This window comes from Saccostrea echinata, unplaced genomic scaffold (genome assembly GCF_033153115.1).
Source record: "Saccostrea echinata isolate AGI-Se365-2 ecotype Australia unplaced genomic scaffold, CSIRO_AGI_Sech_v1 ptg000016l, whole genome shotgun sequence".
NCBI lineage: Eukaryota > Metazoa > Mollusca > Bivalvia > Ostreida > Ostreidae > Saccostrea > Saccostrea echinata.
The window spans coordinates 1,032,815-1,058,553 of record NW_026889765.1 but is presented as its reverse complement, the minus strand read 5'-3'; the positions used below and the strand labels follow the sequence as shown (position 1 = coordinate 1,058,553).

General features: G+C 33.3%; 1 protein-coding gene across 1 annotated transcript; it reads left to right on the top strand.

Annotated features, from left to right (window-relative positions):
• Positions 1-1,028: 1,028 nt before the first annotated feature.
• Positions 1,029-24,914, top strand: LOC133188717 (axoneme-associated protein mst101(2)-like). Its single transcript, XM_061324214.1, has 6 exons — positions 1,029-1,086; positions 1,201-1,298; positions 2,017-2,434; positions 2,691-3,351; positions 16,609-16,662; positions 24,771-24,914. Exons 3-6 carry the CDS (start codon positions 2,031-2,033, stop codon positions 24,912-24,914), a joined length of 1,263 nt encoding a protein of 420 aa, XP_061180198.1. The 5' UTR covers positions 1,029-1,086; positions 1,201-1,298; positions 2,017-2,030.
• The last annotated feature ends 825 nt before the right edge of the window (positions 24,915-25,739 follow it).

The window sequence follows — 25,739 nt, the reverse complement described above, 5'->3', positions numbered from 1 at the left end:
ACCGTGTGTAAATATAGGCGTATGCATGTGGTTGGGGCTTTAGCTACATAATTTCTCCAAATCGAGTCCGGGGGGAGGGGGAGGGATCAAAAGTTCCATGTCTGACAAAAAGCTAAATTCAACATTGGTCTTCATTAATTTAAGATTTCCCCCAATCCCTCAAAATTAAATATAACGAATATTGATTTGCAAGTACTAGTATGTTGACTTTGCACTTTTTATGTACAAATGTAATAATCAACACCAGTCAACAAAAACTGTTGCGACCCCCCCCCCCCCCCCCCCCCGTTTTTCCCCTTTACATCAAACTATGAATTTAATTTTTTTCACAAACTTATTTTTTTTTATTTTGCCCCTGTACCTTTTTAAACTTATTGTTAGGGAAAACTGTGTTAACTAACGGTTACATATTAATTATGGATTTTTTTAAATCTATTGGCGAAACTTTTAAACTGGTCTTGGCTCTCTGATATACTACTATGCGATAGAGTTACTTCTCTTTGACTACACAAGTTTGTTTGTTTGTTTGTTATTTTTTTCATAACATTGTCAGAGAGCAGATCTGTGGCTGCCATGGAAGAGAGGGAGTAAAAGTGGACTATTTTATACATGTATTTGCGTATCACAACACAGCTAGTGAACTCACTGATCAATATAATTAATATGGTAAATTAAGGAATTCAGTTTGATAATATAAAATAGGAACAGAATATTCAATTAAAAAACAAAATCAAAATCCTTTTATTCATGTCAGTCTACTCTTATAGGTAAAGGAACTGAAGAATGTATTAAAAATCATCTCTTGTCAACGTTTAATTTTATGTCATGATTACCCAATTTTTTAATTTATCTAATGAAAAATATATAAGGTTCAATAACCTTTGCATGCATTTCACTTGATAAAAATTTGAAGTTTCATTATGAAATATGACTCGGCTTTTCTAAAATATTAATGAGATGCCTTTGTTTTTAATCAGCTGTGTGCTGGCAAACCACCGGATTGTGTCCGGGTTTTAGAATACCACAATCACGTGACCTAATTTTTAAGCAGTTTGGCGGATATCCAGTGTGTGTCGATGTGAATAGGTATATGTTGAATCCTGTTAGTTTTTAAATCCATTTAAATGTTTTATTTAAAGTGCAGATTATTGGTGGGTAGAAATTTTATTTTGAATTTCATCTTTATCTCATTTTTGACAGTGGCAAGAAGATGTTCTTGATGTATGAGATTCCAAATCTATTTTCCATCCGATGCTTGCCGGAGCTTGTACGGAACTGATTCCTTTGTAAATATACAGGTAAATATTGTTGTTGATTATGAATGGGCTATGATTTAACAATGATTGGTATGAAAACAATGCGTGCGATTGTTATTTTGGGTAGTATTTGAGCTGTCAATGCGAAAATTTGTTTGCATCGGTGCGACAGTTAAGTCGCCACAATGCTTGTTGTTAGGTACGCTAAAGACCTCGTGAGTGATAGAGAAAATCCGGGAAAATGGTAATTTTGTTAAATTCATTTGTAAGAGTGTTTGGATAAGATTTTAAAGTATTATTTACATAGGGTATGATATTGAGTAGTATAAATAGTCGAATGTGTTATAAAAAATACTACAATTTTTTTTAAAAATTTATTCACATGAGAGGAACTGACTCATACATTATTTGTTTACACAACAGGTTAGGTTAAAGAGACAGTTTTAAAAAGTATTTGGTATGCTGTATATATTTAGGCCATTGTAAATGGTTTACTACATTGTATTTATTAAACAACCCAAGAGTTACATATGTATTTATTAATTTAAAGTGAAATTTGCCATTTTTAGTATTCAAATACATCTTCATTTCAATTTTTAAAACAATTGTTCACATAATTCAGATTTATTTATGATATAAAAAATGGCATAATAATTTCTTAGTATATTTCAAATAAATCTATATTAATATTAAATATATTGGTTTCAAAATATTGAGAAATGTATGAATGTACACATGTATATATGGTACTTGTTGTTAGCTGCTGCCTGAAGAATGGAGGTCCACAACAGGCGGCCTTACTCAAGACTTAGCTTGAAGGAGGAGTTTGATTTTGATATCAATGACATCAGCCGGGCCTCCACTCCAACCAGCACCATGAGTTCAAAATCTGAAGGGCGCAGACGAGAAAAATCGCACAGGAGTCACTCAGTTGATGATTACAAACGCAAGATTGCACGCCTGAAGAGTGAATTGGAGGCAGAAAAAGCTCGGACCAAACAGATTTATCGAGAAAAATCATCCGAAATTAAGTCTCTACAGGAGACTTATAAGAAAGAAAAGGAAAAGGAGATCAGTAAATTAGAAGTGAAGCTAAGTCAGGAAAAACAGAAAGAAATAGAAATTATACAGGAGAATATAGCCAAAAAGAAGGACAAAGAATTACAAGAGGTGCTCAAGTAAGTAATGTCAAAATTATTTAGATGTTATATTGAACACGGTACACAGCATGGGTAGTTTTATTTACGTACATATAGATTAAAACTCCATAATTTCTAAAACTAAAGAAACAAAAAAGTTTGTACGTTTTGATTTTCATTCATAGGAACTTATTTAAAGTTTAAAAATCTTATCCACATACAGGAAGAACTAGACAGGTACAGACTAAAATTAAAAAAGTGATTTTTAAATTTTTTTTTAATGACAATTGTATAGATACAAAGAAGAGGAGGTCAAAAATCTCAGGGAAAAATTTGAAGAGGAGAAATCTAAGGCCCTTCAGTCAGTGGTGGAGTCAGAGAAAAAACAGTATGAACAAAATGCAGAAAAGATGTCCAAGGAGATTGAAAAGCTAAGGGAGGAGAAAAAGAAAATTGAAGCCGATTTCAAGAAAAAATGCGAGGACCAAACACGCAAGGAAAAAGAGTTCTCAGAGGTCAAAGAGGGCTATGATGCAGAACTGCGAAAGATACTCAACGAGTCCAAAAAATTTGCATTTGGGAATTTACAAAAACTCAAAAAAGCTGAAAAGGCATTAAGTGAGGGAATAATTTCAGAGGATGAAGTATTATCTATTACTGAATCAATTAGTCTTAGGGGAACTCCGTTTTCGGAGATTTCTAATCGCACTTCTAGTCGTCCCTTAGCCCTTCGAACGGCCGAGGATTTAGAGATTGAAAAATACCTGGCTTCTGCCACCCCATCTCCACACCCTGGATCCACACCCCTGGGAAAGTCAACTCCTGGATCTGTCTCTTTAGGAAGGTCAACTCCTGGATCCGCACCCCTTGGAAAGACTTTTACATTGGATGGAAAATCACCATTTCGTTATATTACTGTTCAAGAAAAAACTGATGAAGAGGACCAAAGCAAAGAGGTAAACTAAAAGTACATTGTATTTAAAACATGCTTGCATGTTCAGTTGATATTTTTTTTTCAAATTCATGCACTCTCTGGGTAATTTTACCCTTGCTTGTATGGCAATTGATCTTAAAATTTTAAAAGGAATTTAGGTATAGGTTGAACCTTCCACACCCATTGGAAGTAGACAGTATTATCTTGGACATTTGAATATTCTCAATAGAACTCTTTATGACTCATATATATATACTACTTCCAAACATATGTAGGATTTGAAGGAAAGAAAGACAAACTTTTGATTACAAGGGAAGGTTTCTGTAAAAATCATTAAATACTCAATGCTTGTTTATTTATGTGAAAATTATTCTATTCAGATCTTTCCCTCAGTACGAATGTTGATGAAAATCTCTTTAATTCTTTATTCTGTTCAAAACCAGAAAGAGTTTTTTTTTAACCTGAATTTATGAATTTTTAATCATATTAATATTAAAGGTGTTGCTGCACCTTAGAGAAACAGTTTTCATTTTCATGTATATAAATCTAACATCTTGTGTGTCCATAAAAATATGTGGCATCAGAGACATATATGAAATGAACCAGAAATTATTTAACATGTATAATTCAGCATCATACCTTTACATTTGACTTGTAAATTGTATAATGGCCACATTATGTCTGTCCTAGCTAGGCATGGTATTGATTTTCTGACACTTTCACTTGATTGATTATTGGGAATGAAAGCACATGTGATCATGTCGATTTAAAGGAAGTACATCAAAATGTACTTTAATGTGGTTTTCTTGCTTGTTTGGAATTAAAGGTTTATCAGAAATTTCTTGTAACTTTGAAGATGAAAGCTCCAAAAAATTTTTCTTTGTCACATTGCCCATTCTTTCACTGAGTGTAGAATATTATGTTCTAATGAAAACATTTTGCAATTGATAAGCCATATATACCAGTGAAACTTCAGTAACTTTAGCCAGTTTTGTTTTGATAGACATACTGTTAAGTACTGGGGATTTTATAACAGGACCTGTGAAAATTATAATTTGGGCATTAAAATTCCTGATCAGCATTTTTGGCAAGCCCCCAGAGAAGTTAAAAAGTTTAATAGCTTTATCAAATTAATGTTTGGTTTTACTTTCTAAGGCTAGAGGTATAGCCAATTATGAAGTGGATAAAAGTCAAACTTGACCTTTTCTCCTGGACTTTTTTTTTCTTTACTTGTTTGGCAAGAAAATTCAAATTTATCTTGTATGCTGCTGGGTCAGTTGATTATATCCTAGTGTGATTTAGGGGGAAAAATCAATGAAATGTTCTTTGGCAATTTTATTTAGTAAAGAAACCAAACATTAAGTTAACCCCTCCAAAAGTGCCTACAGGATATGAATAAATCTCCTGACTCTTACAGAGATTTAACTTAAAAATTGAACAAAAAATCATGGCATATAATTTCTTCTTTACCTTACTTTACTTACTTATCCTCTTCGTCCCCTATGGGACATAAGGCTTCAACAAGCTGTCGCTGTCTTCCTCTGTCCTTTGCCACATGCTGTGCCTGTCCCCACGAGTAGCCCATTTCCTCTAGCTCTGTTCGTGGTCTGCCTCGCTTCTTCTTTCCAGATGGTGTCCAGTGTAGGGATGTTTTAGGTATTCTACTCTGGGGCATTCTCATCAAATGTCCCAGCCATCTCAATCTTCTTTGCTTGATTTCAGTTGTTTTGCTTTTCTTGTGCAGGTCTCTGTTAGAGATCTTGTTCGGCCAGAAGATACGGTGGATTTTTTGAAGACAGTTGTTGTGGAATGCCTTTACTTTTCTCATGTCTCTGTCAAAGACATGACAGCATTCAGACCCATATAGGAGAACTGATTTAACATTGCTGTTGTTGGACTGTAGTTGTTTGACTTCCAGATTGCCTGAAGTGATGCATTTGTATGGTTTCTGGCATTTAGTTTTAATTTACCCATTAACTGTGAGATAACTTGACAAACTTGAGAAAAAAGGACCCAGTCTTTCATTATTGTCAGTGACAAGCTATGTTGATGGCATTGGATTTGAGGAATAGATGTAACAGATATATTGCAAGAAAATTAAAGATTGTGCACCATTTTCAGATTCCTCTTTCACTTTAGGCAATTAAAGATGCTTTGATAACCTCGCTATCTTGAGGAATTCATCATAGTTCCACTTCAGTTTAAATTTTATGTATTGGGACTTTCATCTCTAGAACATCAAAGAATGTACTGTGTATTTACTACAATGCCACTGATGTACTACATATCTAAAAGTTTAACAAAATATTTAGTGGTGTTTAGTCAGGGTTCATAAAATATTTATAAAGCAGCTTAAGCCTTTCAGAAGTTTTTGTGATTCTGTGCAGTTTGTATTTTGGTAGTAAATTTAGACTTTGTAATTGTGTTTATGAAGGAAAAAGGAGCCAGTTCTTTTTCTGCTAAATTTAAGGTGCGTCAATGCAGATATTTTGCGAGAAGGTTTTAGCAGGCCAATTGTTTTTATTTACACATATGTGTATATATATGAAATCAAACGCACCAAATCCTATTGTGTCTGTTTAAACTCCAACCCAAATACTCGGGTAAAGTTTGGTTATAGTTTATTTACTAATGACCCTCCGTTCAGACACAAGTTTCGTTTACAACTTGAAGCACGCCAAATTCTTTTTTTGTTGGAATTTTTAAATGTCAGAGACCATTCAGTTAATCCCTATGAAGAATCATCTAATGGAGAAAAATTATTGGGCTGTATCTGATCCCAATGCCATTCAGGGACCTTTATGTTTAGGGTTTGATGGACTTAAGAGGCAGTCCACCGAAAAACCAGGCAATGGGTGGCACATCGCATGTCATTGATTTTAATTATTTTTTGCATGTAGACTTATTAAAGCAAGTGTTTACACATGACAACATTAAAAAAATTTTAGTGCTCCTCTAGTCCTATTTTTGGTAAATGCTTAATTTTAAGTGCAAAAAGGTCAACATAAGGGTAAAAAAAATTACTACGTTTTTATTTTGTTTTATATGTAACAGATACTCAAATGCTGGATGTGTCGATGAATATTATTTATAGCATAGACTCTTATCTTTATATTTTATTAATGAATAAGACTCCAATTTATACTTCTTTAGAAAAAATTATATGGTCCAAATTTGAGTTAAGCAAGTAACTTTTTGAATTCAGTATCCAATTTTCATTACGTTATAAAACCCAATACATTACAAGGACAGATTTTTTTTCTTATGTTATTATGAATACAAAGTACAAACTTTTGAATCACTCAATAAAATCAGTGGGAACAGGTATATTGAAAGAAATAAAAGGAGTCAAATTTACCTATTTTTTTTTATATATATATAATTTTTCCAAATGAAACCGATCCCGACCGGAATTATATAAAGAAAAAAAATACTATAATTGTAATGTTAAATTTGGCTCTTTTGTTGTAATATGAGTAAAAACTTACTTGATTTATTTTTTTAACATGTTATATAGGTGGCAGGTTCCTTTAGTTTGATAAATTTGTTAATTTTGCATTATTTTCGATCGGATCAGGATCGGTTTTTACTGTAAATTTAGAAACATTTCCTAAATTTGGCTCTTCATTTTAAATTTATCAGAAAAATATGTTTGTCTTTTATTTCTTTTCAGTCATTTAACTGTTTTTAAATGAGTGTAACCATAGATTCAAATTTATATATTATTTAAATTACTAATGTCTTTTACGTACATGAAGATTACATGTAAAACATCTGATTGAATTCTTAATAGACACTCCGTATTTAAAAAAAAGTATTTGTACATGCATTATGCAACAAATGAGAGCAGACAGCTTTCTAGCTTTATTATTCATCTTATTTCCAAGTAAAATTCCTTTTTTATTTCCTCAGGAATTAAAGAGTAAATTCTATCAGTGGCGAAATTAAACTTGCCTAAATACAGGAAATATTTTTATGTGTACAGTCTCGACTTTATCAAGTTTTTTCTTACCTGTCATCTGTAAAGCCTTTTCCTCTTTTACAAAATTTGATTTTATATAAATAAGAAAATAAGTTCTTTCATATATAGTATAATTATTCAAGAGCCGATAAATCGCAAGCAAAAAGCGCGGGGGGGGGGGGGGGGGGGGGGGGGGGGGGGGGGGGGGGGGGGGGTCATGACATCATTATTTTTAAGAATTGGTTTCATGAACGCGAAAACATTTTAGAATTGGCCAACATAGTCACATGTTTATACTCCATATTAAATGTGAGTGTGTGATTGTTTCAATCGCCAAATTAAAAAAATAAATAAGTAAAATAAAAATAAAAAACCGAAATGTTTCACTAAACCATCTTCCGTTTTAGAGCCAAATTATAGTGGGGAGTTCAGCAGTAGTTTAACTCAATAAATATATTTTTATAACTTATTTTTCAGGGTTTTTTTTCATTTTTAATCGTACTTCGGATTGTTTATTTTGATTTGACTGCATAGATAAATATATTTAAGTTTTTACAAATATCATGAAGTAAACATCTCAACTTCGTTGAATTAAGTGTTGCGTAAATCTAAAACATTCATCATTGATTCCCAATTCTATAAGAAATGTTCATGATAAACACTTCATTAATTATTTTTACGCTTATCCTAGTACATCAGTTTAAAAAAATTAGTTCTCAGACATGTATAAAATTACTTATCAAAACGTCATCTAGCTGAGACGCCGCCCGTGTTTAAAATACATTTTGATATTAAAATATTATTTAACATTTAGAATAATGCACTCTGAAGAGTAATTAAACAGAAAAAGAGAAATCATTTTTTCAAAAAATCTTTTTCTTTACACTTTTACGCAAAGAATTTACAAACTTCTCTGGAAACTTGTAACTATTTCATTGTGACGCAATATTAGTCAGGTATATGACGTCACTGATACATCAATGGAAACGTGGATTCAACCTGAATAATAGAGCCAATTTTAATCTAAATATTACGTCTGGAGGCGAAAATGAATTATATTTTGAAAATAAAGTATTTAGTTTTTTGTTTAATTATTTTCTTAAGTGTATTGTTTCTAAATATTTCACTAGGATTCCGATAAAAAGGTGTTGAGCAGATTTACCGATGCCACGGAAGATAACTCTTGCATCGCAAAATTTCATAAAAACGTCCTTATATTTTGCCAGAAAACTACTATCAAAAGTGTTTTTCCCACCGATTTTATTCTTTAAACAAAAAGTTGAAATATTTCTAGATTTAGTTAAGTGTGAATTATAGTCCTGTTAAAAATGTATTAGAAATTACAGTTCTTTGTTTCTGACCTACATTCAATGGTTTATATAGGGGCATTCAAAAACACAAAACACAAGGATATTTTACTAAATAAGCAATTATCAAACAAATCTTCAATTACATTATTCCTTTTGGGCTACATTGATATTGTTTTTAATAAAATATCAAATATTCCTCACATTCGGTGTGCCGCTTATTAATACAATACTGCCTGGTTTTTCGGTGGACTGCCTCTTAATATTTCCAAGTTCTAAAAATGCTCTTGTCGTATCATCGTGATCGTGCTATTGTTATGTCAGAAACTAATGTGTGTGTGCACACACAAAAAAGTACATGTATATATTTAGCTCCAATCCTGAAACATAATTTATGACAATTGAATTGGCAATTGTTTGACATAATGTTCATATATTGAGCAAACAAATTCAATCAGCAGTCAGTATAATGAAGTTTAGGATAATGTCCTTTTACTTAAGACATCAATAGTCTTCAGAGTTTGTTATATAACAGCAAAATAATGAACTCAATCAAAGCTGATGTCGAATTTTATTAAATTCTTTCATGGAGATTTTGAAGATTGCTTGTCTGAATGGGGTGGTCTGAAAAAATCATAAAAAATATAAACCACTACATCCTGTACGTATTGTAACTGGAAAGGAGAAAAATGTGATGGGCCACATTCACCTTTTCACAGGAATTTTCAGAGGATTCACAGGATTCGAACCTGTGCCCCCTAAATCTCTAGTCAGGTGCTCTACCAACTGAGCTATCTGGCCACCATGAGGCCATCCTTAAAAAATTGTTTGGAATTGCTGCCTGGGAGGTTTCAGACCCAGGAGGGAGGGAGGGATTTTTTTTTTCAAAATTAGTTAAATTAAAAATTGATGATAAAAAATCTCAATAAGGAATGAACACATTATTTTCTGCCTTTTTGTAAAGGGTATTCTCCCATCAACCAGGAACCCAGTTTTGCTTAGATCCTACACTTATTAAGTGATTGGGTGGCACATGTGGTAATAGGCCAAGAATTGATTGAATAAAAAAAAATCATCTTATTTTTGGTCATTAAAATTTTTCCAGGAGGGGTCATTTCAATGAGGCGGGAGGCAATTCCAAACAAACAATAATTTTATTTTGGCCCGATCGAACTCATCTGACCACCACATTCTTCCCTCCTAAAAGGTTTTTCCCCCTCAAGACACCAACCCAGGCTCCTTTTACCTGTCACTTCCAGGGCATGGCACCAAACTTGAAATGTAACTGGAGAGAAGAAAATTGCAATGACCAGACTGGGATTCAAATCTGGGTCTGGTTAGTCACATTTGTCTCATTCCCTGCTACATTTGCTGCAGTAAATGTAACAGGAAAGGAGAAAAAAATGACTGACCACACTGGGATTTGAACCTGGGCCCCATGAATCTCCAGTCAGGTGCTCTTGAGCACCTGGTCACTGGTGATCGTTCCTGCCTGACTGCCACATTCCTTCCTGTTTAAAGGTCTTCACCCCCGAAGACACCAACCAGGGCTCTTCCCTGGCAATTTTTTCATCTGTCACTTCCATGGCATGGCATGGCACCAAATGTAACAGCAAAGGAGAAAATGTGATGGACCCAGGGTTTGACACTAACGTTAGTCCGTTAGTCTCAGACTAATACATTTTCATTCGGACTAATAAAATATGTGGCTAATTAGTCTGAACGGACCAATAAAAATTTCGGAAAAACAGTATGAATAAATTACCAATGTCTGATTCTCGACAACTTTTACTGGAAAACCCCGCGTGTATTTTTAGATTTCTAGCTTTTGGCGGGTAGTTACACAATGCCAGGTCAATTCAGCGCTTAATTTTTCGACTGATTCGATATGAAGTATAAGGTTTTAGCGATCATGATTTAGTTATAGTATGACACTTTTAAGAAAGATATTGGACGTTTTGGATGTAATTTAAAGACCAAAAAAGAAAAACTAAGATCGGGAATACGATCGTACTTGCTGATTGTGAGATTTCAATGAATCTGTGGAATAATATATTTCATGTAAATACTTTGTTTATTTCAAAAAATAATATGTATATTAATTATCACGTTAAATTAATGTTAAAGAACATTGATGTTTCTTTTTTGTTTGTGATGGACTAATAAAATCACGTGCGGACTAGTAAAAGTAATGAAGCACTAGTCCGGCTGGACTAAAGCCTTAACAAGTTAGTGTCGAACCCTAGGACCAGACCTGGGTTTGACTTCCAGTCCTACCATGCATTTTTCCATTCTTGTTACATAATTTGGTGCTGACCACCCCTAGACTTGCAAGTGGGAGACCTGCCAGGGGCAAAAAGAACTTGGGCTTGTGTCTTCGAGGGCAAAGACAATTTAATGAGGGAGGAATGTAATAGTTTGAGCCATGGATATTAGTTGATAAAAGCACCTTACTAGTGATGCAGTGGTCCTGGGTTCCTGGTCCAGCCACACATTTTCTCCTTTCCTGTTGCATAATTTGGTGCTTTGACCAGAATGTGTCATATGAAAGACCTGCCAGGGAAGAGCCTGGGTTGGTGTCTTTCTGGTGCAAAGACCTTTTGTGTTGTTCAGTTGAGTTCGATTGCCGGCTGCCAGATAGCTCAGTTAGTAGAGCACCTGACTGGAGATTCAGGAGGCCCATGTTCGAATCCTGGTCTGGTCCATGGATACTGGTCATGGCACAGTGGATATACTGGTCATGGCACCAAATGTAGCAGGAGAGGAGAAAAATGTGGTAGTCAGATGGGTTACAATATCAATAAAGTTTAATGTGCTACAGAATGAGCATCTTGATCTATCCTATGATGACCAAAGGTCACGGCATGTGCCTTATTTGAAAATGTCCTGTTTTAAAATTTTCACATAAATTATGGCCCATTGTGAATAATCAATGCATGTAGCATGATTTTTCTTTCATTGTTGTAACTATAGGCCTTACTAGGTCTAAATTTGCATGCATAATGTATGAATTATGGATGCAATCTTGCTTGGGATGTTGTTTCTGATTGTGATCATTTTCCACATGTTTGAACAGTTCAAGTTTTTTTAACAGGTCCATTCTCAAGTAACTGTAAATCTTCACCCAAACCAAACATGTATCATTGCAACATGGATATTGCATGTTGGGATGAAACATACCAGGAAATTCATTTAGTGTGAGATTTTGAATTGCTTGTAAATAACAGTCATGGAGGTGATCCCAGTTATCTTTGATTACTGAGTATGTTGGTTTTTATTTATGGACACAGAATCCCATTGACCGCTAAATTTAAAAAAAAATCATTCTGTGAATACACACCATACAAACCAGGCGCGGATCCAGGAATTGAAGTTAGAGGGGGCGCCAAAAGTAGGCAGGGGGTCTGGGGGCCCCCAGTGGGTCCTGGATTGTAGAGATTTCGTAGGGTAAAAATGAGGTCTACCGAGTAGACATTTTTACATTTTCTCGATGAAACTATGATTTATGCTAACTTTGACAATTTTAGGGGGGGGGGGTGCCCCCCCCTTAAATCCGCCACCGCAAACACGTGCTGCTGTTATTAAACTGGTGTTGACTGGCGAACACACACAGTCATGGAGTCAAATGCTCAATCGACATTCAGGAGTGTTTATCATATTAAAATAAATGAATGTAGATATTATATTTTGTTTTCATTTAACTAATTCAGAGAATGTACATGTACATGTATATACATTGACATGTATTAAAATTTTTAAGTTTAACTTTAATAATCAATGCACACAGCACACACTTAGAAGTCTCCCTAGAATTAGAAATTTCCACCTTATAATTCTCCATGGGAGAGTTAAATGATTTTTGGTCTAAGTTGGTCCCAAATGTTAATGGTAATGCTTTAATTTTGTGTTATTTGAGAAAAAGGTGGGACAAGCATGTTTTTTGGTAGGACAAGCAATTTTAAGATGGTAACCTGTCCGAGGGCAAGTACTAAAAAATTCTATTGTCTACCCCTGAATCTTTTATCAACTGACTGGGAACCAAGATTTAGGTCCATGGGGGTATTTCTAGTTCCTAATGCCTTTATGTGTCTGTTTATGCACTATAAACACAATTTTTAAAGAAACCCTATTTGTTTATTTTATAAAACCATCAGCAGTTGTTTGCAAATAGGACTTTTATACCAGAAAAAAAAAATATGCATCAAGTTGGCATAATGTTTTATTGATATTCCTTAGCAAGTTGGATTAACATGATTACTAAACCATGAGGGCCATGGACAAACTCTGCAATGAATTGTATATATTGAAAAAATTGACTGTCCATAAATTTTCCTGACATCAGTAAAGTTGTGACTTATGTGATGAACTGTTAGTCTGAACCTCCTTCATTTTGAATGCCTTTTGATATTGTACGTTAATTTTGTTGCAAGGTGCAACAACATTTGTAATGAAATTTTGCATAGTACAATGGCACAGAAAATTTCAATCAACTCAGCATTGATATATACCCTCAAACTGGCAAAGGGTATTTGGCCTAATAAGATCTGTGTATATGCAGCCTGTGAAAATAATTGCAGAAGTCTGGGTTTGGCATATTCATGTATTGTTTTGCAGTACAAGAAACTTTGAAAAAATTTGAGTAGAAGCTTTTTTAAGGACATTGAAATGAGAAATTTGGCAAACAGACAAACACAATGCTTTCTGTGTCCTGTGATAACCCAGTACAAGAGTATTTAAAGCTTATCAGGTGTTTTCAGGTATTTTCAATTGTAAGGTGTGAAAAGAATTTTCTTTGTAGTAAATGAAAGTATGTTGAATTCAAATGCCTTTTGATAGAACGTAATCTCAAATTAATTATTTATGACAATGATATGAGAATAAGACTGATAATGTTCTTTTCGAGGAGTATATTATATATGTACAAGATTTAAGAATGCACAAGAAAGATGGATCACTCTAGTTCATCTTTTATGCCCCAGCATGAATATGGTCCATAATTGCAAGCCAAGGGTTTTTTGTCCACTTTGCTCTCCATAACAAAAGTGAAGCAGACCGAATACCCTTGGCTTGCGAAGATGGAATATGGAAATGTATATAGTGTTTGTCATGTCTGTCTCCCATCCTTCCATCTGTCTTTCCATTACACTTTGCATTTAGCTCAGTTTCAAAGAAACTATTTAAGATATTTTTATCAAGCTTCATATGCTGATACTTATTGATGACAGCTATTCACTGCTTCAACACTTTTTTACCTTGACCTTTCCTTTGACCTTGACTTCAATTTTTTAGCTAAATTTCAAAGAAACAATTCAAGATATTTTTATCAAACTTCAAATGCTCATACATATTGACGAGAGCTATGAAATTGAATCAACATTTTTTGACCTTGACCTTTTCTTTTATCTTGACCTTACTTTTCTCAAATTTGTGGTTAGCTTAGTTTCAAAGAAACAAATCGAGATATTTTTATTAAACTTCATATGCCAATATGTACTGGGGAGAGCTAACATTCATCACATTTTTGACCCTAACATTTACTTTGACCTTGACCTCACTTTTCTCAAATTTGTGTTGAGCTCAGTTTCAAAGAAACTGTTTTAGTTATTTTTATATAAGCTTATGCATTATACATTATTTGGTGAGAATTTATCAACTGTATCCATTTTTTTTACCTTGACCCTCCCAATGACCTTTGACTTTACTATTTGTTATAAATTTAAAAATTGTGTCCAAGATATAATTCGATGCTAAAAAAGTCTAACATTTCCAATGTTTTACTGAGCGGTCCAAAAAAAATTGATGTTTGACTGCGGAGTGAGATATTGGACCTGTCAGAGATATTGGACCTCTTATGTCACACTGTGGTCAATATCAGCTAAATCTTATTTGCATTCATTAGAGTTTGACAGTGACGGAATATTGACTGATCGTGAGTTTAACGGCAATGCAGATAAAAGAAATTTACATCATGGAAGTCAGCACAAGATGCATTTATGTCAAAAAAAGTTTAACAATTTAAAGCATTTATTGACTGTGTTCTCGGGCAACATGTGTTTTGTCGACCCCTCGAACCAAACTGTTTGCCTGAGGCCTAGTGGCCTCAGGCAAACAGTTTGGTTTATATTTGGTCCGACAAAATGCATATTGTGTATAAAACTCAATTTTAAAGAAACTATTCAAGATATTTTCATCAAACTTCATACACTAATACAAATTTTCATGTAGCATTACTAATGAACCCTGGGTGGGGCATTAATGTCCTATGGACATATTTCTATTTTTTTATAAGCTGAAGTAGGACTTGAGGGCCAGCAAACATTTGGCTTTGGGCTACATTCAAGATTATAGTGGCTAGCCTTATTTGCTATAGGCTAAATATCTAGTTCTACTGAAAGCGCATTAATTAAATTAACGCTTATTATCTCTACACAATGGCTAGACTAGCAGATTGTTCAAGATCTTAGCTCCATATTAAAGACTTGCTATGATCATGAATGCACCCCTGTACACTGCATGGTATTGAACCCATGATTATAAAATACAATACCTAACTTTTAAATACTGCAGAGAGTACAAGATTTGAGTTAGTAGAGTTATCTATCTTGTTCTTGTATACTGAGTATTTATGTTAGAAATATAAAGATTGTGAAGAATCAGAGAGAGAGAGAGAGAAAGAGAGAGAGAACTATTCAAGTTCACTCATTGTAAGAGCACATCAATTGCTGATTCAGTCCTTTGAGAGATTTAATCTCTTGGTCAATGTCATGGCATTATATTTTTATTATAATGAAAACTGTAAGGAAAAAAAAAATAAATGAAAGATGAATCATTAAATATATTTAACAAATTCCTTTTAAAATTGGGTCATTTAATCCTATGGTATTAAGATTTTATTCACTATATTAAGTCAGGAAAAGTTCTGTTTTCTTTTAGAAATAAATAGACCTTTAAATTGGAAAAAAGAGAAAGAAAGAAAAATAAATGCTATGAACAAAGACTCAATACAGACAATTAACTTTAAATGTCTAATGAGAAATCTTTACTGTTATACACAGTAGAAAATTCAATGTGCACAAAGAAATAAGTGAAGATTCACAATTTGAAAAAATTGTCCAAGTCAATAATAGACTTATTGTTATATGAAATTATGCCTTGGGACAAAGAAAATAATGATAGTGAGGTATGAATTTTGATTTTGTGCAGGGTTATTTAACTGGAGACTTAGAAGATGATGTCATTTAAGTTTCATGTTTAGCTAGGTGGTTAAGTGGCGTGTGCCTCGGTGTTTATTGACTTTCAAATTTTAAAAATCAGATAACTCAATGTGATAAATAATGGAAGAGACAGCAAAGAGGTTTGAAGAAGGGGAGAAAATTCTTCAGCTTTTCAAATGTGATATATGGCTTGTTTATACATATTCAGTCAATGATAACCTGTAAATTGATCTCAAATTCTGCCTGTTATTAATTAATGGACTGGAGATTAGATTGCCTGAATTCAGTTTGTTTATAAATTTCCATGAGATCAAATTTTATCAGCATAGCATAAAAATAACATTTAAGACTTGTGTATGCATTTATTATATTAGATTTTAAGTCATATTTGGAGTAAGGTTAATCTTAAATGAACTTTTTGAGAATCTTTTAGTATTTTAATCTTATTATTGATAAGTAAGGTAAATACTTTACCTGCTTCTAAGTGATGATAAAACAAGAGAATGCTGTTTATGTAGGTGCTTTTAACAATTTGAATATGTTGACTAAAATGACTGTAACAGTTGTATACATATCAGAGACATGTATGCCATGAATGTAATTATATACCTGTAGGTCTCTGAGAGTAAACATGATATATGTATACACATACATATGAAGAACATAAATATGTTATACTGTCATATCAAAATACTTTGTACTCTCTGGTTGATCAATTTGATTTTCCAGGGAAAAAAAACATCAATTGCTCTCCATATGGCATATTTAAGTAATGGTGTCTTGATTCTTTTATTCAGAAGCATAAGAATAGAGTATCATTTCAAAAATCCAAAACAGCTACACCAGTCAAGGTAAGGGAGAGAACTTGTCCAAAATGTTGTGTGCTTGCATTGGGTGATGGCAAGAGTTATTCCTCTTTAATTGCCATGAGTTTTTCTCCTTGCTTTTTATGTTGCTGCCCTTCATTGGCTCCTCTGAGTCCGAAACTCATTGAGTGAGCTAATCCGATCAAAGATTGTCTCTTGTCTGTCTGCTTGTCATCTCTTTTTGTCATTTTTTTTTTACATTTCAACATTTTTCTTCAAAACAAATTGGAAACCATTTTCAACTTGCACAAAGCATCTTTTGGTGATGAGGATTCAAATTTGATCAAGTCCTGACTTCCGAGGAAGGATAAATAACAAGTAAAGCCCCTGTCACACTGTCACGATTTATAGCTATAATTCATTATGAATTCAAAAATCGCAGCAACTCAGGATTTATCGTAGAGGTGGTTGTAGGATATCTTTATTAATCATATTGAATCGCAGCAAATCGCAAAACTCTGCGATAGTTTTGAAAACAAAAGTGGACACAGCACAATTTTTTTAGGATTTGTAGGTAATCACACAACACCTGCACTGCACTCATACACATATTTGTAGTAAATCTTCAACATACAAAGTACTCACGACACTGTGAGTGTCCTTTAAGTTAATGAGCATGTTTTTTGAGTTACTGTGAGTGTTCTTCAAATTGATAGGAACATAGTAGGACTTTCCCGCGAATATGACATGAAAAAGGATGATTGATGGCAAGTGCTGTATGAGTATGAATATTGTGCAATTGAACTACAAGTTAATATGTTGTCTGATGTTAATGCTGTCAAAATCAAAATACCACCTAAAATAAAAGGAAAGAAGCTAAGAAAAGTGAAATTAACTGAAAATACATGTGTCACAGAAAGTATAAAAACCGTGTTCAATAAATTCATGAGGAGTTTGAACATAATCAAAAGCTCCACGCTTTTACCCTGATCCAATTACTTTACTATGATGTTTAATAATTTCACAAACTCTCCCTTTTAATATGCATTTCATTACATGTATATTCGTAAGAAATCATCATTAATCGTTAAAGGAATATTGTATATGTATTATGTCATATCATAGTCCTTCGTACGAGTATCGTATTTAACCGCGTTTAATCCTTCATAATCGTAGAAAAATCATAACCAGTTTGTAAAGCTGTCGCCTTAGTTTGTACTTAAATTGTACAAACTTTGCTTGTTCCACAAATATTGTAGGCACAACCTTCTAGCAGCAAAAAATCCACACACTATGGAAACTAACCTGGTGATGAACGGCTATTTTCAACTTTTTTTTAATTTGTGGGTAATCATAGCATAAATCATGTTAGTGTGACACGGCCTTAAAAAAGGAAGGGTGGGAATATTATACATCTGCAAACAGAGTTGGACCAAACTGGAGTCACCATGTCCATAATGCTCCATCTCTCTGTAGCAGGGCTCAACATTAACTAAAATATCCAATTGTTCATGGGACAAATTGCCAACAAATTTTACTTGTCTGAATGCATTCTTTACTTGTCCTATTCTTGGGAGGGGGTGGTAAAGAGGGGAACACAGTAAGATCGGAAGTTTTAAGTCTTGAAAAACAACAAAAAGACTAAAATTTTGTCAAATTAAAAATGTAATTTGACTAGTTTAGGCCACAAGGAAAGGTTTATTTAATGACCAGATTTAGGAATGTATTTATCTGTCAGAGAGAGAGAAAAAGAGAGAGAGAGAGAAAGAGTTAGGTGACGAAGGTGAGCATTGTGGCCTATTGACCTCTCATTTAAAGTTTTCACCACACCCTTTTTTAAAACCATATTCTATTTCTGCCTTAAACTATCAGGAGAACTTCTTCCAATTAACCAAGTGTTTGGCCAAAGATTTTTGAAATCCTAAGTAATACACATATTTAGGCTTGTTGGAAGATATATAATACATATAAATTCACTTGTACACTGTACTAAAAAGATCCTGATGCTTTGATACTAATAGTCCAAAATTGCTGTGGCTGGTGCTTATTTAAAGGAAAACTTAAATGGCAGTTACAGTGTCCCTAACTTTGACTATACCCATAGTTACATGTACTTGTATGTATCATCTTATAATGAGAAATCAAGCAGATTAGAAGAACTTCTATAAAGCACTCAAGTTACTCTGTACACATTCTAAGGTACAATTGTACATGTGGGAAATCATAGACGAATGTAATATGATTTTTTTAAATGAATTTATTATTAATTTTGAACAAGAATTGAAGCATAATATTGAAAGATATTACAGTTTCATGTAATTTTTAAAACACTGTTTTTTTTAAAATTAATTTCATTTTATGTTTTTATGGAATATTGTTAGAGTGAGTAGATTGAGATTCTTTAAGTGACCTAATTAATAAAACTCATTAAAGAAACTAATTATGAATTAAAAATACATGTACTAAGACACTAGTGACTAAGCAGAACTGGCCTCTGGGGTGTGTGTTTAATCATGTTTGTTTATGTGAGAGATTTTTTGTTGACATTTCATCTGCGTATACTGTTTGCTCTGACTTCAACAACACCTGAGGCCTTAAACCGTACAAAGTCTTGTCAACATTGCTTTTCAGTTTTTTTATGGCTTTATAAGCTGACCAGTAAACTAAATCATTGATTTTTATCACTTAGGTTTTGTATGTGCCCCAAAAGTGGACCATTTGAAGATGTGTTTATTTACACAGTTATCTTTTCTTGAATGATCAATTTGTCAGAAATTTGAACCTGTCCACAAAAATGGCTGATAAGACACCCCCAAGTAATCACATCATTAGGCAATAACTTTCACCTGTCTTTGGCCACAGTGATTTAGTGGGTCACCGGTTTGTTAGAAGTCCTACTAGACTTTTGTGTGTCGGCACTGTTATACAAAAGGGGGGTAACTTGTACAACAGTTATCTAACATAGCTTCCCTATCAGTTAATTTCTTGTGAAGTGACTGGAAAATTTACCTGAAAAGTAGATAATGATATTAAATCAAATGCCTTTAGAGATGCTTGTTTACATGATATGATTGAATTAAGCTGAGATATCTCCAGGAAGTTATCAAAAAAGATTTTTTTTTCTTGCTTTGAGGACACATTCCATAGCTGTGGTCTGTCACTGCATGTCTGGGATATACCTTTTTATTGTACCTGTGGCTAAAAATAAACCAGGTGTTTTTCATGGATCGTTGCTTCAAGTCATGGCTTTTTCGGTCCTGCGTTTCAAGTGTTAGCATATGTGTATATACATACAGAAAAAAGAAATTAATTCAGGGTGTATATTAGGATTATTTTATTATTCCTGATTGTGTGCCATTTAAGAAGGGGATTAATTTATTTAGTTCACTATGAGCCTACCCTTTGATGAAGTTTGAAATACACAGAATTTTAATTCCAAGCCTGGGGAACTAAACACTGGATTTCTTAGTTTTGAATTTGGAGTGTAGTGTTTAATTAATTAGGAGAGCGCTGTGTAATTAATTAATGTTTTGTGAATGTTGAGTGCGTCAAGTCTATAGAGGAAAATGGAATGTATGCTTGAACGTCGGCCGACACGAACCTATGTTGAAGAGGAAAGGGAGGAGAGGATGTATCATCCTCCCCCCTCCGTTCTTCAGGTAGGTCCCCCCTGCATGTCTACAACTTCATCAGTGCACTCACATTCTTGTTAATGGATTTACCTGTATTGAATTTTGTTGTGGTTGGTATTTTTTATGTTGTCAAAATACCTGTCATTGCTGCACTTGCTGCATGCATGCCAAGAGACAACCCTCGGTGTAGTGCATGTATATGGACCTTGTATAATAACCTGCTTTGTATTTCATTGCATTATATTAAGTGAAATACAACACCACACTTAATTTGATATTTGTCTCCTCACCTATGATAAATTCTTGAAATGCACTTTGTGCTAATATATATATGGAGAAGAGTATTTCTGTTGCCAGATGCTCAGCAATTCAGGTATACACATAAAATGCCTTCACTACCTGCTTGCAGTTTAATCTATCGATTTTGGGGCCCAGTAATTCGAAATCTGTTCTGAAGATGCCTGGTTTATAAGGTTGACAAGATTAAATATTTCGCTGTAAATGTAGGGCACTGGATCAAATAAGGATCCTTTCATAGCGGTATTAAGTTCTCTCCAGCTGTCTGTATGGAATTTTTTTTTCTTTTTCATTGAGATATTTATATGGAACCCATCACTCAAGATCACTTGATCCCTTTTCAATTTGACAGTTATATTTCACTTGTAATTATCATAGGTGGCATTTAATTTCACATTCAAACCAAATGATCATCTAAATTGTTCTCAGATCAATTTTATTAATAAATGTTTACATTGCAACAATAAATTATTTGCAAAAGTTATTAAATCTTCAATACATGAAATTATATTTTGAATACATATAAATATGAAAAAATTCTAATGTGGTAGATTTAAGCCCTTTTTAACATGGTTTGCCACTTAGTAGTGCCATATACCCTGAAGAAACAAATTCCATATTTAATTTTCAATCTGTAGAAGTTGCCAACACTAGAATTTTCTCAATCATCTTGATCACTAAAATTTTCAAAACATGACATGGAGCTTTGATAAAAATCGGACCATTTGTCACATTCTGGATCAGTTTAAACATTGTATGTTAACGGTTGACGATTTACTCAACCCGATGATTGTTACACAAAGTCTATCCCAACTACTTGGCATTCCACATTATCATATAGATGATAAAACTTGGGTCGATTTTGTACATTTAGTTAGGAGGAACCATTGTTGACTTCCTTTAGATAACTTGTTTGTTGATTTATGTACATAATGTATGTTTACTAAAGCAGGAAATCTTTTGTCGGTGAAGTTAATGAAGTACCGTTATAAACCTGGACTGGATAAAAGGCATAACAGAGATAGCTCTGACAAATGAAAGGATATTTTTAAAAATAAAAACAGTGTCTTGGAAAAATGACAGAAGAGTTTCATGAATATTTTAATACTCTTAACCCAAAAGTGATTCATAGAGAATGAACTAGTTTGATTATATTTTAGTATTTGTGTTGGCATTTATGTGTGTCATGTTTGATATATAACAAAAAAAAAAAAACACTCCTAGCTGATTTGTAATTTGTAATGTTTAGAGGCCTTTGGTATATATTCCAAATCCAAAAAATAAAAATAACCCCCCCCCCCCCCAAAAAAAAAAACCCTGGTAGATTTGTGTACTGAAAGAAGGACAAGGACCTCCAGATAGAAATCTCTCATTCATCCTTTGCTTTTAATTACTATGCATGCATCCATTACCAGTATATTGAATTAAGCCACAGATATTCAAGATGTACTTGGAATAAACTGGTGACTGTTTAATTGATCTTTCTATTACATCTTGCTTACCGTCTAAGTCTCTAGTTACATTTAAATAAACCCGTATTTCTGTAAATTACGTGTAATTATTATTGATCCAGTAATATCTCTATTGCAAGTGTACTTTATTTGGGTATTTACCTAAGGTCTCCATGTGATTCAGACAGGTCGGTCTAAAAATGACCAAGAATGCTACAGTATATACAGATTGGATGGCCCTATAGAGATGAAAGGGAGCATTTTTCTTTGATGTCAATATAAATAAATTCCTTTTGGGCCGTGCTAATGTGTAAAACATATAAGATAAGTTATACAGAAAATTCTTGTACTCATTCCCAGTAATAAGTGTAGATTAAAATTTAGGAAAGGGGATGGTTAGTAATTTGGTCTTTATTTTGCATGGACAGATGTTGGTGTGTTCAGCAGCATTAAAATAAAAATACATGTACATGTAGATAATTTATTGAAACAGCAATAAAAAATTTACTGTTGTACACTCATCATTTTGAGCCTGCCAGGCATATATGGAAGAACTAAATTAATCTTTTAACCTTTTTTTTTTCCAATGTACATATACAGTTTAACTTCAGTATCTCGAACACTGATATCTCGATAACCATGGATATGTCGACATGGTCGAAGTGATTTGGAAGTCCCAACTACTTATTCATTAAGTATTTTACCCTCAATATCTTGAATCCTCAGATATCTCAAAGTTTTTTTTTTTTTGGTCCCATAGAGTTCGAGATAAGGAGGCTTGACTGTACATGTGTCCTGTAATTATAATGTTAAAAAGTAAAAATGTGAGGTGTCTGTGTTTGATGTATGTATCCAGTCACCAACATGTAATGTCACAGGTTATTATTTCTTCTATTGTCATGTCTTTTTTAACACCCATTGGATGATTGTCATTCTGACCTCAGAAAATATCAATAGCACATACAGCATCGTGAAAGCTTTACCAGTCATTTTGAACCAGACACACCTGTTCCCACCCTCCCCTCCCCCCTCATTTGACGTTATGAATGTTAATATGGGGGGACCCTTTCTTAATGTCTTATATGTACATTTGATATTTTAGTGTAAGCCAATAGCAATTATTAAGATACATTAAATGGTTCTAAGTACCTTCGGAGTTTTTCCAAAAAGAAATCCAGTTCACAATTAAAATACGAACAATTTCAGCAATCCTTGTGAGGCAAAATTTGACAGAAATGACCTTTAAATTTGAAAATTTCATACAGGAATAATAGACATCCCAATTAGAGTTATTTCTCTTATCAGAGGGTCAGAAAACCTTAAGAATGTTCAATATGAGCAAAATTGAAATCATTTGTGATAATTAAAACTTACAATTGATCAGCCAATTCGAATGTTTGATACCTATTTTAATTTGTGTGTATTGGTGGTGATGGTGGTGGTGTGTGTATGTGTGTGTGTGGAAAAGGGGGGTGGGGGGGGTGGGGAGGAAGTCAGTCATTGAGAAGTGCAGTGACTTGACAATGCAGCTGTGCAATATGACTTGACAATGCAGCTGTTCAAAAGTATGTATTTTTTTTCTTACATTTGACTGCAAACATTGCTGCCAAAGTTACTTTTAAATAACAATCATACACCTGTGTATTTTCCCTTGACCTTTGACCTAACTAGTGGACAAATGCTAATTCACAAAATCCTGCAACCTGTCAATCTGTCGGTTAAAGAATAAAAATTGAAATGATGGGAAAATCTATAAAATTTATATGATAAATGTACCTCCCTATTGATTGAATCAGAGTGTCACCATATGGTGTGCCTCATCGCTCTTACCTTTCAGTGAAATATGGCTTATCAAACAGAAAATGTACCGGATGTTTGGGGTTGAGCTTGTGTGTATTTCTAATGTAGGTGGTACGTATATTTCTGATACAGGTGATGGGGTATAGAGGGACTTATCTTAATCTGGATTTATATAGTTATACATACCTTCATTTGCAGCTGCTTTCCACAAAAAAAAAAAAAATCCTAACTGCATTGGTTTTGTGAATTGAATTCTATTACCTGGATACATAACTGAATTGATATAAAATACTGTATCAAATGTAAGTTTTAGAACTCTGCTTGTCAAAAAAAAAAGTCATTGTATTGAGAAAATTAAAGATTTTTTTGTGTTCAAATAAATCTTTGAATTTGGATCAATACTTTATTGAAAAAGAGTAGGTTGTAAAAGAGACATACTGAATGAAATGCGTAGATTGTGTGTGAAAAAGTATCAAAAGTTTGTGGGCAAAGAAAATATACATACCCATGTGTATATTCTTAGTCACACCAACCTGATTTTTTCTTTGTTATCAGAATTGAATTGACTGTTGAGAAATTTTTCCTGTTGATTTTTACAATTTCTCATTTTTTATGCAAGGTCTACCTTTAAATTATTGGAAAAGTTTTGACAAATTACCTGTTTCATTTGTCAACGGTATACTCCACTACATCTCTTGACTTTATAGTGTTCCAATTCTCATGATTGATTTGTTCAAGGGAATATAGATTAAAACCTCCATTGATAGGTTAAACCTGCAAAATGATGTACCCAGTGTAAGGCATGGGTAATATAATGCCATCGAACTGGAAAATAATAGAATACGTAAAGCTGTAGTAATGGTGGGTATATTGTATTACTGTATGAAACAAGAGGTGGTTTTGTAAGGGACTGATCTTTTATGACTTTTTGTTTTAATTGAATTGTTCATTTTTTTTTTTTTTTTTTTTGCAGAATCGAAGATCGTCAGAAGAGAAAGACCGCCACCTTCAGAAAAGAATTGCTGAGCTTCAGGCTCAGACACAAAGGCTCGAACGTAAAATTGGTCTCCTAAAAACAGAAAATGACTCGCTGGTAAGAATATCCAACTCAGAGTGATAAATATAATATTTACCGTATATGTTTATGTGTATGACAAAACATTTAGATTAATCTTTCTACCAATCATTAAATAATTTTTGGAAATAATGCATACAGTTGGTAATGTTTTGACAATGCATTTTAAAACAGCATTGCTCATTTGTCTTGATTTGATTTATTTTGGAAATTAATGCTCTGAATTATGAATAGATCTCACTCTTGACAACTTCCATTTCATCACATGATTGGTTTATTTAATAGTTTTTGCATGTAAACTGAGTATTTGCACAGTATTATATCATGCATTTGAAATGTATATCGGTATGCAAATCCTTTGCAATGTTGCCCGTAAATTATAAGCCAAACATTGGCAAGCCTAAACGTTTAACCTTATTTGTGTTATTGATATGCATTTAAAAAACAAGGATCAACTTCTAATCTGAAACACTTAACAATGTGGACTAAATTATGTCGTTAAACTTTAAATGGTTATTAAATTGAAAAGGATACATGCTATAATCTCCCCAAGTTTATACATGTGCTAAAGTACCTGTGTATTGTTTATGGTGCCACTTAGATAATTACGGTAGAAAATGGCACTTTCTGTTCCATTGGAATCTGTATGAGCATTGGTGAATGCAGAGCACATCTACATGTGGAGGTTTTTACTTGTGCACATAACATATTACACTTAAAATATGTGTAAACAAAGAGCAGTTTTTCTGATTAAGACAATTTATATTGATTTCTTCATACATTTTATTTAATTAGCATTAATGTTTAGTTAAATTAAAAAAATTTCTGTCAAGCCTTTCAAAACTTCTGTGATATGTATACCGTAAA